Here is a 13,908-nt window from a genome sequence, read left to right on the forward strand (position 1 = left end):
CACAAGGGAGTCGAAGAATAGTTGAATCAATATGAAGGTCCCAGGATGGCCTTTATGAACTGATCTAGCAGCAGCTGACTTCCCTCTTTGCTGCATTAAGCGTTTTCATCCTGTAGTTACCCAATAACACTTGATCACACTGTGATGGTTAAAAACAAAGACAACCTCTTCAAACTGTTTTTTTTTTTTTTTTTTTTGCAGTTTGCAAATGTTTTAGGGAGAATTCACATTTTGACATGCTGGTTCTGACCTCATTCTGTAACAACATGGTGGAATGTGTGATGTGTGTCTGAACATTTGAGATTAGATTTACATAACCTGCTGAAAACCATGTTTATTGTCAGACGTGTAGAACTATGACATACTTGTTGCCTTAAAAACATGTAGCTGTTGCTTAAACTCACAACCTGGTTGCATGTGCTAATTGCTAAAACAGCATATAAGTTTAGAAAGTGCAGTTATCTTTAATGCACTTTAGTTTGCCTGACAGAAGACACCAGGAAGGCAAACAAGGCTTCTTCTTTTGTTTAACCTTTCGCAGACTTAAGAGGCGCGGTTATTTGGACCCCACGAGCTTTTTACTAAGAGAGCGGTCTCCGTGTACGAGGTTTATTTTTTTGTGGTTTCGGGAACTGATGTTTGATCCCGTTTTTCTCCTGTCTGACCGTGACCATTTCCGCATTCCTCCTGAGTGTTGTATGAAACGCCAAAGTGCCCAAAAGCTGGACCTACAAAAACGCGCGAGACCGACTGACCGCTGGAGGGTTAAAAAAATTACTTAAATTGCAAGAGCCTGACAATTTACACAAAAAAAGAACAATTGTATGATTTAAAACCATGTTAATTCAAACTTATGCTAAATCCTGAGGAGAAACGTGGCCCAATGTCTGTTTAGTGCCAAAACATTCAAATTCTGCATTTATTTAAACATATTTATTAACAGTTCTGTAATCCACATGAAAGATGGTTACTGCTTATGTAAGGTTGTGTTTTTTCCTTTGGAGCTTTGAGGTGTTTATGCTTTCCAGTAAAACATCATTATTACTCAATTTAACTTGCAGTAGTGTTACATAAAGTATATAAAAAATTGTAAAAACAAAATGAACATGAGTTTTTCTGGTGACCTCATTCAAAACCAAATTTCATAAACGGGTCTGATTCAGAGTCCACATCATTATTGTTTATTAAAATAAAGTAGGAACTCTACAGTAATATACACAGCTAATATTACTATATTTCAACTCATATTCACATACAAGAAGGGCAGGGACACTCCCAAGTATCCATGTCAGGAACTGCAGTCCAAGTTGCAATCTGCAATTTTCCCACAAGTTCAGAAGAATAAAATCCAGCCCCAAATGTTTGGGTGAAGTTCTGATAAAATGTGAAGATAGCTCTTCTTCTCGCTTCGTCCTACCTCTTCGGTTCCTCATTTTTGTTCTTCAAAGATTCCAGTAAGCTCTTTATCCTCTCGCTAGCCCCCTCCTTTTTATACTTCTTGCGGCCTTTGATCCCGGCCACCTTGGAAGGCAGGAGTAGGGTGGCGAGCCCCCACGGGTTGTCCATGCAGTTCCCGCCGCTGCCTCTCTGTGTCCTGGCCTCGCCCTGCTGGAGCAGCCAGGCGCTCTCTTGACACAAAGCCACGAAGCGGTCCAACTGGGAGGTGTTGACGTTCTTGCTGACGTTCAGAGACGTCTCGAAAGGATTTTGGATGTGCAGCGGCGCCACCTCTGGCTTGTTCTGCTCTCTGCCCTGGAGGAACGCAAAGCAGAACGGATTTGGTTCTAAATGAGAATTCCTTAACGGTGACCCATTATACGTCTATAGGCGACACAAAACATGTTCATTGCACTTTTTGCACAGAATCATTCTTAGATGAGATTTTAGCTGTTTTAGGACCTCTTGTCACTATAAATCCAAATGAAGTTGTTGGCCACGCCCCTTCCCCAAGAGCAAACCAATGTGAAAATGGCTGCAAACAGATGTACAATTACTCAAGCGCACATCTTTGAAAAGCTTTAGTGGAGCCTCCTGTACCACCAACATGAATGCAGCAAATGGTTTCTAGACCATTTGGTAAAATCAACAACAAAACCCCAGGTCAAAAAATGTGTTAGAGCTCATCTTTGGTTGCTAGGTGACAGGCTGGCCTTCCCTGGGGTTGCTAGGTGAGGGGCAGTGCCTGTTTTGTGACGCTCAATTGTGGAGATTTTCGAAACTGCTCATTTTCCAGATACCAAAAAACATTAACGTATTGCCAAAAAACAGCTGGGTGTTTTTTTGTTTTGTTTACTACAGCACTTTTTAGAAATAGTAGAAGCAAATTGAAGTACAAAAAGGTGTGACAGGTGACTTTTGCAGCATAGCAGAGGCAGTATTACATGTTCTCCAGCCACATAGTATCATTTTATATTACTACCAAGTAACTATGTTCCCTTGAGTTGTAAAATGATGTAAATTTCAAATACGACTTCAAAGAAATTTGACTTTGTAATTCAACGACTTGAAATTGGGTCTCTGTCTCTTAAAGGAGCTCCTGCTCTTTCTGAATCTCTGCCAACAGGAAGTCATCACAACATGGCTCCTATATTAACCCTTTAACGACATTTCTACCAGCTTTTGTTTCACTGAGAAGTAATTAGTCTGAAGGATCTGAGTGGGCTAAGGTGGCTCTGTGAGACAGAAACTAGAAAACTTGGAAACTGCGGTAGATTAAAAAGATTTCTCATGACAGAATCAAGGGAACACTCCAGTTATGCTTTTGATGAGGGAATGTTATTATAACATGATCTAAAGCTCAAAAATGTTAATTTTACATAACACCGCCACTTGGTTTCACTAAAACCAGTTGAACTTATAGACATAGCAGCACATATATAATATGTGGGTTCGTCGTGCCCGGCAACCGTCCCAGGGTGGGTCAGACAACGGTCAAGAACCTTCCCCGGTGCCGTTTGGCTGTAACCTGCTGAAGAGGCGGAATGAGCTGAAGAATTGTAGCACAGTAAAACTGATTGATGGCCGCAGCAGCACTGGTGAATGTCTATACACCTCGGTCATGACCACAGCGTACCTGCAGGTGTCCTCAGCTGTGTCAAACCTCATATTAATCCCATATATTAGGCAGGATGGCCCTCCGTTCAGAGGGGGGATCAATTTATTAAGCTCTAATATGGTCCATGAATGGCCTGGCCACCACATCAAACCCTCCCCAAGACATTATTTGTCCTGAGAATGATTATGTAATAACCAAGCAGGAGGTTCGTTACCGCTTGTGAGCGTGGTAATTGAATAATTTCGTTGTGTCAATGACTTTCCAGGGTGTAGATGAATGCAACACAAAGGACGAGCTGTCTTTCTAATTTTATAGTTTGAAATGCATGTTTTATATGTTTAACCTCGGATGTCTAGCACCCATGTGACTGTGTCACCCATGATGTGGGTAAACTGGCGATGATTTATATTTTATTTTTTTTTAGTTTATAATTTTACAAGCAACACATTTATATATGAAAAGTTAAGTGTGGTGGCAGAGGAAATGCTCAAAGGAACTGTAAAGGACAAATACTGACACCTAGTGGTCAAGAGGAAGAAGGGCGGTGACTCAGGTCAGAAGTTTGGGACAAAAAATTTGAGATTTATGTTAGATTTTTTGAGAATGAAGCGATAATAATTGTCATTTTATAAGTTGAGAACAATTACAGTAAGTTAATGAAAAGAGTCAATATTCACAGAGTTAAACATATATATTTTAAATCAGCTTCTGGACCAAACCCTGACTGACTGTTGAGCTATCACTTCCTGGAGGCTTTTTATTTAGACATCAGGTATTTTTAAACAACATATAATAATAATAATTATTATTATTAATATTATTAATAATAATAATAATAATAATTATCATTATTATTATTATTAATAATTATAATAATAATAATAATAATAATAATAATAATAATTATTATTATTATTATTATTATTATTATTATTATTATTATTATTATTATTACTTTCACATGAAGTGCTCAACAATTACAAGAAGATTAAAAAAAGTTAAATAATGCAATTTAAAAACAGATAAAATACCAAAAAAAAAAAATGCAGTAAAAACAATTGGTCTAAAATTAACGTGAATCACACTTTAAGTTTATTTGCATTAGGTTGCTAAATACCTTTCTGATGTTTATGGACATTCTGCTGAACGGAAACGTGGCGTAGAACTCAAAAAAGTCTCCCAGCAGTTGCTCTGAAACAAAACAAGAGATTCAAAGTTAGCATAAAAACACGCCAACAGTCGCTCTGTAACCCAGAGAAAATGTATTCACTTCTACAAGTATGAATATGAATATTATTAATGTGTGTGAACGTAGATGAGGAAGGTGTCTCTAAGATCCGATTCTCTAAATCTCAAAGCTAGAAGGGGTGTTTTCACTTTTTATAACTAAAAACTGGGCATCACTATTAAATATCCTGAAAGTGTTGATAGGTATGAATTTATAACTAAATATATTACATTACTAAACCTGCAGCTAATTTTGGTCATCGAGTATTCAACTGAGTACTCCGATAATTAATCTGATAAAAAATGGTCACTTTTTCCAGTTTTTTCATTTATCCATTTAAACTTTATAGATTAGAAATACATATGATATACTTAAATCTGTAAACACAATAAATGCTTTTTACGTATAACGCAGTGTTGTTCTTACAGTTGTTATAAAACAGATGTTTTTGGTAACGACGATCAAACGAAGCCTCGCGTATCGATTACGACAAAACAAGTCAATGAGTCAAAAATGGTTTCTTTTATGCAATGAATTCAATACATAACTACAAAATAAATCAGAATTTTCTGCTGAATGTTTGCTATGAAGCTTTAAAGGGTTAAACCATGTGTGTGAGGGAAACTTTCTGTGATGTATGACACAGGTTCGGCGTTGCTGTATGCAAGATACGTTTGTTTCTCTTCCTGCCTCCGGCTCAATATATTACACATCGCCTGTCCTCTCATCCTCTGCTGTGTTCTCTAGTAGGAAGCCTGGTTTCACATGTAATAAAACGTGCTTTGTCTATAAAACGCACGCCGCCGTCCGTCAAAGTGACGTGCGGCCCCGATCGGACGCCTCTCTGTGCTCACCCAGCGTGTCCGTGTTGCTCTGCAGCTGGATCTTGCTGAAGTCGCTGACGAACGTGCAGTCGGTCCCCTCAATCACGCTCTCGTCTGCGGGACCTTGACGGGGGAGGGGGGAGAAAGAGAGAAAGAGAAGCGGGGGGAGAAGGTAAAATGACTCGCCTTTACACGGAGTAAACAAGTCGCAGACGGATGTGTGGCTGAATCAGAGTGTGTGTGTTCGACGTTGGTCAGCGAAAACACAACGGCAGAGCTGTAAGTCATGCTGCCGCTCTCTGTCTCCCAGTCCAGGGCCGGCCTTGTTACCCCGTTTGGTTCAATCCACATTGAGGCCAGTCTGCGTGTGTGTGTGTGTGTGTGTCTGTGTGCGTGTGTGTGTTTTAAGCGCTGTTTAAATAGCTGCCGATGCGCCGGGGAGGCCTGAAGGAGGTGGGGTCGTCGACCTTTCCCGAGCGATGGAGCTTTTATTGTCCTGTAAGCACTCTGTGTGACGGAGTCTGAGCTAAGCAGGCCGTGAAGGGAAGGGTGTGTGTGAGTGTGTGTATGCGTGTGTGTGCGTGTGGGAGGGGGGTATATTACTTCTGGAAAGCAATTATCAGACAGTCAAGGTGACAGAAGAAGAGCAAGGCGGCCATGTTGATGTCGACTCAAACACTTCAGCTGCGTTTCCATTACAAATGCAGGTAAAACTTTGTTGATATTCTGCTAACGTAAAAAAAAAATAACCCAAAAAAACAGTTTCGCAATTGTGGTTTCTCTATTCAGTAAGAAACACAATTAAAATCACACATGAATATGTTTGTTTATGCGATAAGTTATTAAAAAAATTATAAACACGCCCGTCACTGCACCATCTGAACCACGATCCACACCGTTGGCTTACTTGCACGGAAGAAATACTTTGTTCTTATAAGTATAACATATTTATTTACATTGATTAAAATACAACTTGTCATATAAGAGGACCTATTCTCCAAGACAATCACGTGAGCAAGCTTATTCGCGAGTGATTTTAATTTAATTCCTTTTTTAATGGAAAAACCCCGATTGCGAAATTGCATTTTTTTTTTACTTTAGCAGAATATAGACAAAGATTTGCGCACATTTGGAACGGAATCGCAGCTACAGATACACACGATGAGCACGAAAGCTTTTCAGACCCAGCAGCGCTGGAACTCCAGAACCATCATGGCGTTTCGCTCTCACAGCGGCTGAGGATAGTTCAAGGACGGGATTAGGAGGGCAGGTTTCCTAAGCCTGTGCTGCTGCTGCTGCCGCGGCGACAGAACTCCATTTGAATTCAATTTGCAGCTGTCTGCATATATTATGCAGCTGCTGAGCTGGATGGGCGGACAGAGTGATCTCTGCTTTGACCGCTCGGTTCTGTGGACGGGACAAACCGGACAAGGGAGGGGATTTAAACGAGCATGGCGCCTCAGAGAGCCGCAGCGTTTTTACCACTGAGGACAGACAGGAGGGAAATTAAATAATGGAGGAGGAACTTCAACAATGCTGAAAGAGAGTGACTTTAATGCTGCAGTTTAATGTGGAACTTACCCTTTAGCCTTATAGAGCATCATAGATTAACACAAAAGCTACTTTGAATAACATATTTCAACAGAAGGCAGTGAATGTCACTCCTGGAGAACTTTCCACAAGTATTTCCACCCCTGAAACTTGTTCACATCTTGCCACCAGCTTTCATAGAACTGACAGTGGCAGTGCACCAAACACAGTTTTCTGGCCAATTGCCGATCTTTACTTACTGATATTGCTTTTTTTTTTGTCTGAAAAGTTGCTAAATATAGCAAAGTTGTTGAGTTGGCCACCCTATTTAAAAAATAGTGTGAAATTGTGAAACAGAAGAAATGATAAGTAGTTTAACATTTTCGACTCGTATGCATTTATCGTATTGTTTATGATTTACCGTGATAAATTTCCTATCATCCTAAGAATTTTGACTTAAATTCCAATTAAGCTCTCCTTACTGTCGAGTTTTGCTATTTTTCCACTGTTTGAGTATCAATATACATACGTCAATATGTTTTAAAATATGATCAAATGCAGTTATAGTGTGCTAATCACACCACTTTATCTGACTGGTGACCTAAAGAAGTGGATTACAAATGGGAATGTTTTTCAGGAGCGGTATTTGTGTTTGTGGGGCTCTAATTCCTGTGACACAGTCACAGTCATAAAAAACAAGTAACCTAAAAAACAAGTAATGAATATTATTATAACTTTTATTGTTATCACAGTAATATCACAACATATGGTGATAAAACTTTAAAACCGTGTCGCTCACTCACAGTAGGAAGCTGAAAAGTGTGGCGTTCATTTGTATTGAAGCCAAGTAAATATTTTCTAGAATCATCTTTTGCTGCACCTTCAGCAAGTGCAGCACAAAAATATCACTGCTCAAAATAATTCTAATTATTATACAAATGTTAATTATAAACATTTGAAAAGTAGTGTTTAAAGGTGACCATCCAATCTGATAAAGTTTGAGCTAAAAATCGGCAAAACGTTGTCTAGATCTGCCAAGCTAGTAGAGACGAACCCCATAAAACAGGAAGTGCTTATGCAAAATGCTGCCTCTAGGGGCGCAATAAGAAGGTTTTCCACAGTTTACAAACTTGACAAATAGTTTCAAGTCAAAACCTTTAACTTTTTAACATTTTCCTTTTCAACCGGAGAAGACTTGAATGATTTTGTAGCTCAGTAAACCACAGAGTGACACTGCAATGGAATTTAATAAGCAGTTTGTGAATAGTATCAGTTCAAAATGTGGAATAAATATTTACAATGAAAAAGAAAAGGAGAAATAAATGTCAAAATATTGCAGAGGTTGAAACTTTTTTTTTTGTTTCAGTGCAGCAGATGATTGGATAAAAAAAAAATATATATATATATATATATTACATTTATCTAAACTTACAGAGAAATAGTTAACACTATAGCAGCTCCAATATGTTTATGTTTTGAGCTGAATTAATTATACCAGTGGAATCCCACACATAGATTATGGAGCTAAAACAGTAACAGATGCATGCAAGAACATAAGATGGTGTTTTCTCACTTTCACTTTCTCATAAATACAATTTCTGGCCAACAAATTAAGATTATTAGCTGAAGGTTTTTTGTGCTAAATTATTAACCAATTTGTTTATTCAATCAGTAAAAAAAACCCCAAAACCTACAGCCGTCTCCCATCTGCTTATTGGCTGCATGATGATTCTTCCTACTTTAAAAGGAGAAGTGTGTGGGTGTACTGGGACTCCCTTCTTACAGAAATCACCCTTCTGACTTAGAGTTAAAGCTTTTTTTTGTTTTTCAGATGTATTATTATTGCGCTGAAAATGGGCTACTCACACTGAAACAGAAGTTTAACTGTTGGTTTTTTCCCCCATCTCATCTAAACAGAAAATTCAACTTAACTTCTGTGAAATCTCACAGAAAAGAAAACAGTGATAGACCCGCAATAAGATGTGAAAAGCAGACCAGAAAAAATGAAACAGGAACAAATTTCAAAGTCTTTCCAAAGAAAAGACAATAGTGGAACAAAAGAAAAATGCTCCTCTGAACTGAGCCAACTCAGGTGAGGCTCTGGGCGTGTGTGCTGGTACCTGCCAGGTCCCGCAGCCGGTCCAGTGTGGGGATGATGGGAGGGCTTCTCTTCTGCAGGAAGAACAGGATCATGACAGTCAGGGAGAAGTTGGTGATCCAGGCGCCGGGGATGCTGCTGGTGACGCCGTGGGCCCGCGCCCAGAAGCGCACGGTGAACACCAGCCTGCGCACCCGCGGGTCCAGCTCCCCATACAGGTACAGCAGCTCCGTGCTCTTCATCGCCACCCTGTGGTCAAACGGAAGCTTGCATTAGAGCACCGGATTTAACCTCAGAGGTTTGCTAGATAACGCCGCAGAATATGAAGACTCTGGAACACAGCGGACATGTCAGGGAAGATGATGTGGAGAGATTTAAAACTGTTTTTTCTTTTGTTTTTTTTTTACATATTTGTTAAAACTGTCGCCATGTTGTGACATAATCTGACATAAACCAGTGGTAACTACAGAAATACACCATTTGGTCAGAAACAATCACAGGTAGGAGGAGGGTCTTAGTGCTATTAACCACCTCAAGTACGCGCTGCTCACACCCTCTCCCTTTCTCTCTGCTACGCTATTAGGGTAGGCTGTGAATGCTCAGACTACCATTTACTACCGATGATGCCAGTAGTAAACAGTTTTCCTGTAACGGTGAAGTTTTTCTCCATCATCAGCACATTTAGCAGCGAGTACATAAGATTGATTGACAGCACCGAGACCCTCCTTTTGGCTCTGATTGGTTGTTTTTGACAGGTAAATTTTTGCAGACTGCATTAATAAAACTGAAAAGCTGTGGAGGAGTCACACAGCATGATGACAGTTTTAACAAATATGGAAAAATCATAGTTTTATAGAAGTCATGTGCTGTGGCTTTAAACGTCTCAGTGTTTGCAGTTCTCACAAACAGAAACTCTCCCACATCAGTTAATTGGTTTCTGCATGTTTAGATGGAGTTCTTTAGAAACCGATGAGTCGCTTTCAGTAACTTCCACATGAACAGAAATGTTAAATTAGAATGAAATCAAGTACCAGAATGACTCAGTCAAAGTCCAAGCTCAAATCAAATTGTGAACATCTTGACAACTGATGTCTACAAAGGCTCTCTGTCCAAACTGACTTGGCTTGATTCATTTTGCAAAGAAGAATGGAAGAAAACTGTGGTTTCTAGATCTGGAACAATGTTGCAGGCCACACTTTTCAGGTTTTTATTTGTTAAAAAAGAAAAAACTGTGCTTTCTGTTTTTTGTCTTGTTATTTTCTTCCTCTTCACATTCAGTCACCACTTGTATCTTATACAAATCCTAATACAATGTGAAAACAATTTGATCAAATGTGCATATTGAAGGAGGGTAAACACACATATTTAAATGTCAAGCTCTACACTGCAAAAAGACAAAATCTTATCAAGTATGTTTGGTCTAGTTTTTAATGCAAATACCTTACACCTTAAATAAGACAAAATTACTTAAAATTAACTTCTCTGCAAAATATAGGAGCTTGTTTAAAGTAAATTATTTCTTAATATTGAAAAAAAAAGTAATTCTTCCATTGGCAAATTATTTAACTTATAACTAGACATGTTCCCTTTTATTCTAAAACAAATGCAGGTTTTTTTAATTAAAAAAAAAATAATTAGCTTGATTTAATTTTTTTTTTCATTTAAAAAGCTCCAAAAGGTTCAAGCTTGGAAGTAAAAGGATGGAAAAGCTGCTCACTTCTGGGGGATCGAGGTTAACGAGGACAGTAAAACTAAAAAAACTAAAATAAAAAAATAAAAACTACCACCAGGGAGCAGCATTCTGTTGATTCTGACTGCTACTGCTGTGACTGTTCCAAGTTCACATGCACACACACGAACACGCACACCCACACACACACACATTGAGTGGCCTCTGGCAGAAAAATGCCACGCTTCAGAGATCTAACAGCTTGATTTGAGAAAAGTCCCTCTCACATCCACCCACAGCGGGTGGTTCCACTCCAGTTCCTCAGAAATAGGCCGAGCGGTTTTCAGTACGTTAGCAGGTGTCTACGTGTTTGTGTCACACGCCAGCTGATGAAAAGATATCTTTAAGGCCAGAGGAGGAAGTGATGAAACTCAAATGAGTACCCCCCCCCCCYCCCCGCCCCGCTCCAGCCGACCCGTTGGGTCTCATCTCGGCTGGAGAGAGAGAAAGAGAGACAGTGAGGCTTTGCAGCACTTCCTGAACAGTCTTGGTTTCTGTTTGGGGCTTTTGCAAAAGCAGCAGGTTCTCCTGGGGCGTCGCCGCTGTCACTGATTCACTACTGACATTTCAATATGAATGAGTGAAACTGAACTGTCTGTGACCGCACAGCGGCCGGATCAGAACTGTCCCTGACTGCCATGTTAACGAGCTGCACGCCGTACCGGTTGTTGGCCGTGAGGTCGCACTGGAAGCCGGACGGCTGGTGGGCGAAGCGGACCAGGGGGCAACGAGCGTTGAGGATCTTCTGCACGCCCACGCAGCCGGGCCCAAAGTGGTCCACGCATTCCCCGATGACGGACAGGATGCTCTGGGTGACGTGGCGCTCCGAGTTGGTCCGTTTCATCTGGTACTCGAGGCTCAGGCCCGATTTGGGCTGCAGGCATACGGGACACACAGGATTAATTACATCCAAGCAAAACATCTGCTACATTTGTCTTGACCCTAAAGCCGCTGTGGTTCTGTTCTTATTTATAAAGGTTTTAAAAAATGAGTCTAAACGTGAAGAAATTAGACCAGTTTTCTTTTCCATCACAAAGGTTTGTGTGTGTTATTCTGTAGGGTGTGTGTTTATTGGGATGAAGTACACAGAATCCACAAATAGCCGATAAATCAGCCCTGATTTCCTTCACTTTGGCAGATCTGTGATCAGCCGACACTTCCATATAAAGTCAATCTCTATATGACAAAGTCTAAAAATCAACCACTGTCCTCTGTTGCTATGAGAGAAGTTTAACTGCTGGCCCCGCCCACCAGCTCATGTCTGCACATTAGCAGTTAACAATAAAGACCCCACTGTTGCCAACTCAAGAACTTTCTTCCTATATATGGGGACATTCAGACAAAAAAATTGGTTTCAGATAAAGCCTTTAAGTGTCACTGAAATGGATACTAGCGTGATTGCAGTATTAGATTTTACAATGCAACCCCTATGGATCCCACCATCTCTGTAATCTCTTAAAATTCTGCAAACTGAAAACACAGAAACTGATGAATGCTAGTCGAATGCTAACAAAATCCACATTCACGGAAATATACGCTTAGCTTTACAGGCTAACGACGCAGCGCCAGCATCACCATTACCGGTTTAAAGTTCCAGCCGCTGATGGTGTCCAGGTCCAGGAACATGTCCAGGTCGCAGCCGAGCTTCCCAAAGCCGTTCACCGAGGAGCCGAACGGCCTGATGGTGCATTCTGGGAAATAAGCGGCGGCGACATCTTTGAGCAGAGAGCAGACGAGGAAGCGCAGTCTGCTGTTTTCCTCTGTAAGCTGGTAGGCCTCCGTCAGAGCGCCCATCTGATCGTCTACCTGGAGAGAATTGAGAGCGGGAAGAATCCGATCGGTTCTGTCAGAAACGCAAAAAACCAAACCAGCGTCTGGTCCCTGATGAGCCGCATGCTTACGCTGTCCTCCCTGGAAAGCCTCTGGATGAGCTCATTGATGGCAATGGTGGTTTGAGGTCGGCACGGCAACCTCGGCTGCTGGGCTGGAGAGGCCGCCGAGCTCTGGTTGCTCAGCGACAGCAGTCTGGATTTAAACGGCACCATGCATTCGTGGTTGACGTTGGGGATGGCGGCTGACTCTAGCAAAGAGACGACGCTGTCCCGGCGGGCAAACTCCACCACGGCGTAGACGCCCTGAAGGACCCACAGCTCCGTCACACACACGATTTAAAACACGCATGCACTTGGCGGCGTCTCTTACTTACGTAGCTTTCGTAAAAGAAGTGCTTGTTTATGTCTCCGTGCTTTGATAAAAACTTGAGGAACTTTTTCTCGCTGGTTCTGGACGGGCAGCTGATCAAAACCGACTTCTCCGCCTGTTCCTGTCGGTCCGCCATGAGCTCAGACAAAGACTTGGGCCCATCTTTTTCTCCTGGAGGAAAAACAACCACAATCACAGGCTTTTCCTCAGGAGACCACGGGTTTCATGTAGGGACAGACATCTGTGTAAAATAGATGTCCCAGAAGACGATCGAGACATTCTGGACCATTTTTTGCTTTTTTCCTTTCATCTAATTGGATTTCATGGCATATGTCAGTACACACAAAAAGAAGACATTATTGAAACTTCACAATTTAAGACAATATATACAGCAAGATGCTGTGGAATGTTTTACTTTATGCTTTTGGTTGTAAATATTTAAATGCTTTTTTTTATATATAGATAGAACAGAAACTTTGCTCTTACACTTATTTAAAGATTATTTGTAGCTGGGCCTGTCGCATTACGGAATAAATCAATTAATCAACGATAAATTAAAACAAGTTCAATAGTTTCCATTTATCATTTTTATCTTTTCTTTCTTTCTACCAAAAACTGTTTGACTAAAGTCTTCAGTCTGGTCCTCTGGTCTCAACTAGACCCTTTTTTTTCCCAAGGACAATCTTGCTTAGAGAGCCTTAATAATTTTATTTGATTTTATTATGAGGTTTTGTTCATTAATTTTGGATATGAATTTACTGTGTACTGATCTTTGAGAATGTGTTTTTATGCCGTTACCAGTATATTACTTGAAAATGGCCTTAAAATCAATATTATTGTTTATCGCAATAACATCTAGGACAATTTAACATCCAGCGAAATGTGTGTGATAGACCTAACTAAGCTTTGGTTGTGTAACAAAATGTTTCATATTATCTGAAAATAAAATATTTGATTTGATCTTCTCTATCTAATTTTCCCTAACAGGAATAAAAAGGCCCACAGCTTCTGCAGCAGGCTTTATATTCTCGGGGATCCATCATTATTGGCTCACMTGACTTCCTCTCTCTCGCAGTGGGCCCTGACAGCTCTAATGCTGGGGAGGAAGCTGCTGGTGAGGGAATGGAGGGGTCCGTCTATCCCTTCTCTCACTCATTGGTATAGGTCACTGGGGCAGCTTGCTGCCTTAGAGAGATTATCTTATAGACTGTTAAATAGGGTTGAGGAGTACAATAGGAAATG

The 13,908-nt window shown here is 40.6% G+C and overlaps 1 protein-coding gene across 1 annotated transcript in view; it reads right to left on the reverse strand.

Annotated features, from left to right (window-relative positions):
• Positions 1-918: 918 nt before the first annotated feature.
• Positions 919-13,908, reverse strand: part of mtpap (mitochondrial poly(A) polymerase) — a 15,489-nt gene continuing 2,499 nt past the window's right edge. Inside the window, exons 2-9 of the mRNA XM_008438518.2 lie at positions 12,671-12,837; positions 12,366-12,599; positions 12,046-12,270; positions 11,127-11,338; positions 8,758-8,984; positions 5,138-5,230; positions 4,173-4,246; positions 919-1,752 (exon numbers count right to left, since the gene is read on the reverse strand). Coding sequence (XP_008436740.1) covers positions 1,414-1,752; positions 4,173-4,246; positions 5,138-5,230; positions 8,758-8,984; positions 11,127-11,338; positions 12,046-12,270; positions 12,366-12,599; positions 12,671-12,837 — 1,571 coding nt within the window. The 3' untranslated portion in view covers positions 919-1,413. The remainder of the gene's footprint in view (positions 1,753-4,172; positions 4,247-5,137; positions 5,231-8,757; positions 8,985-11,126; positions 11,339-12,045; positions 12,271-12,365; positions 12,600-12,670; positions 12,838-13,908) is intronic.

Source organism: Poecilia reticulata, linkage group LG20 (assembly GCF_000633615.1).
Source record: "Poecilia reticulata strain Guanapo linkage group LG20, Guppy_female_1.0+MT, whole genome shotgun sequence".
NCBI lineage: Eukaryota > Metazoa > Chordata > Actinopteri > Cyprinodontiformes > Poeciliidae > Poecilia > Poecilia reticulata.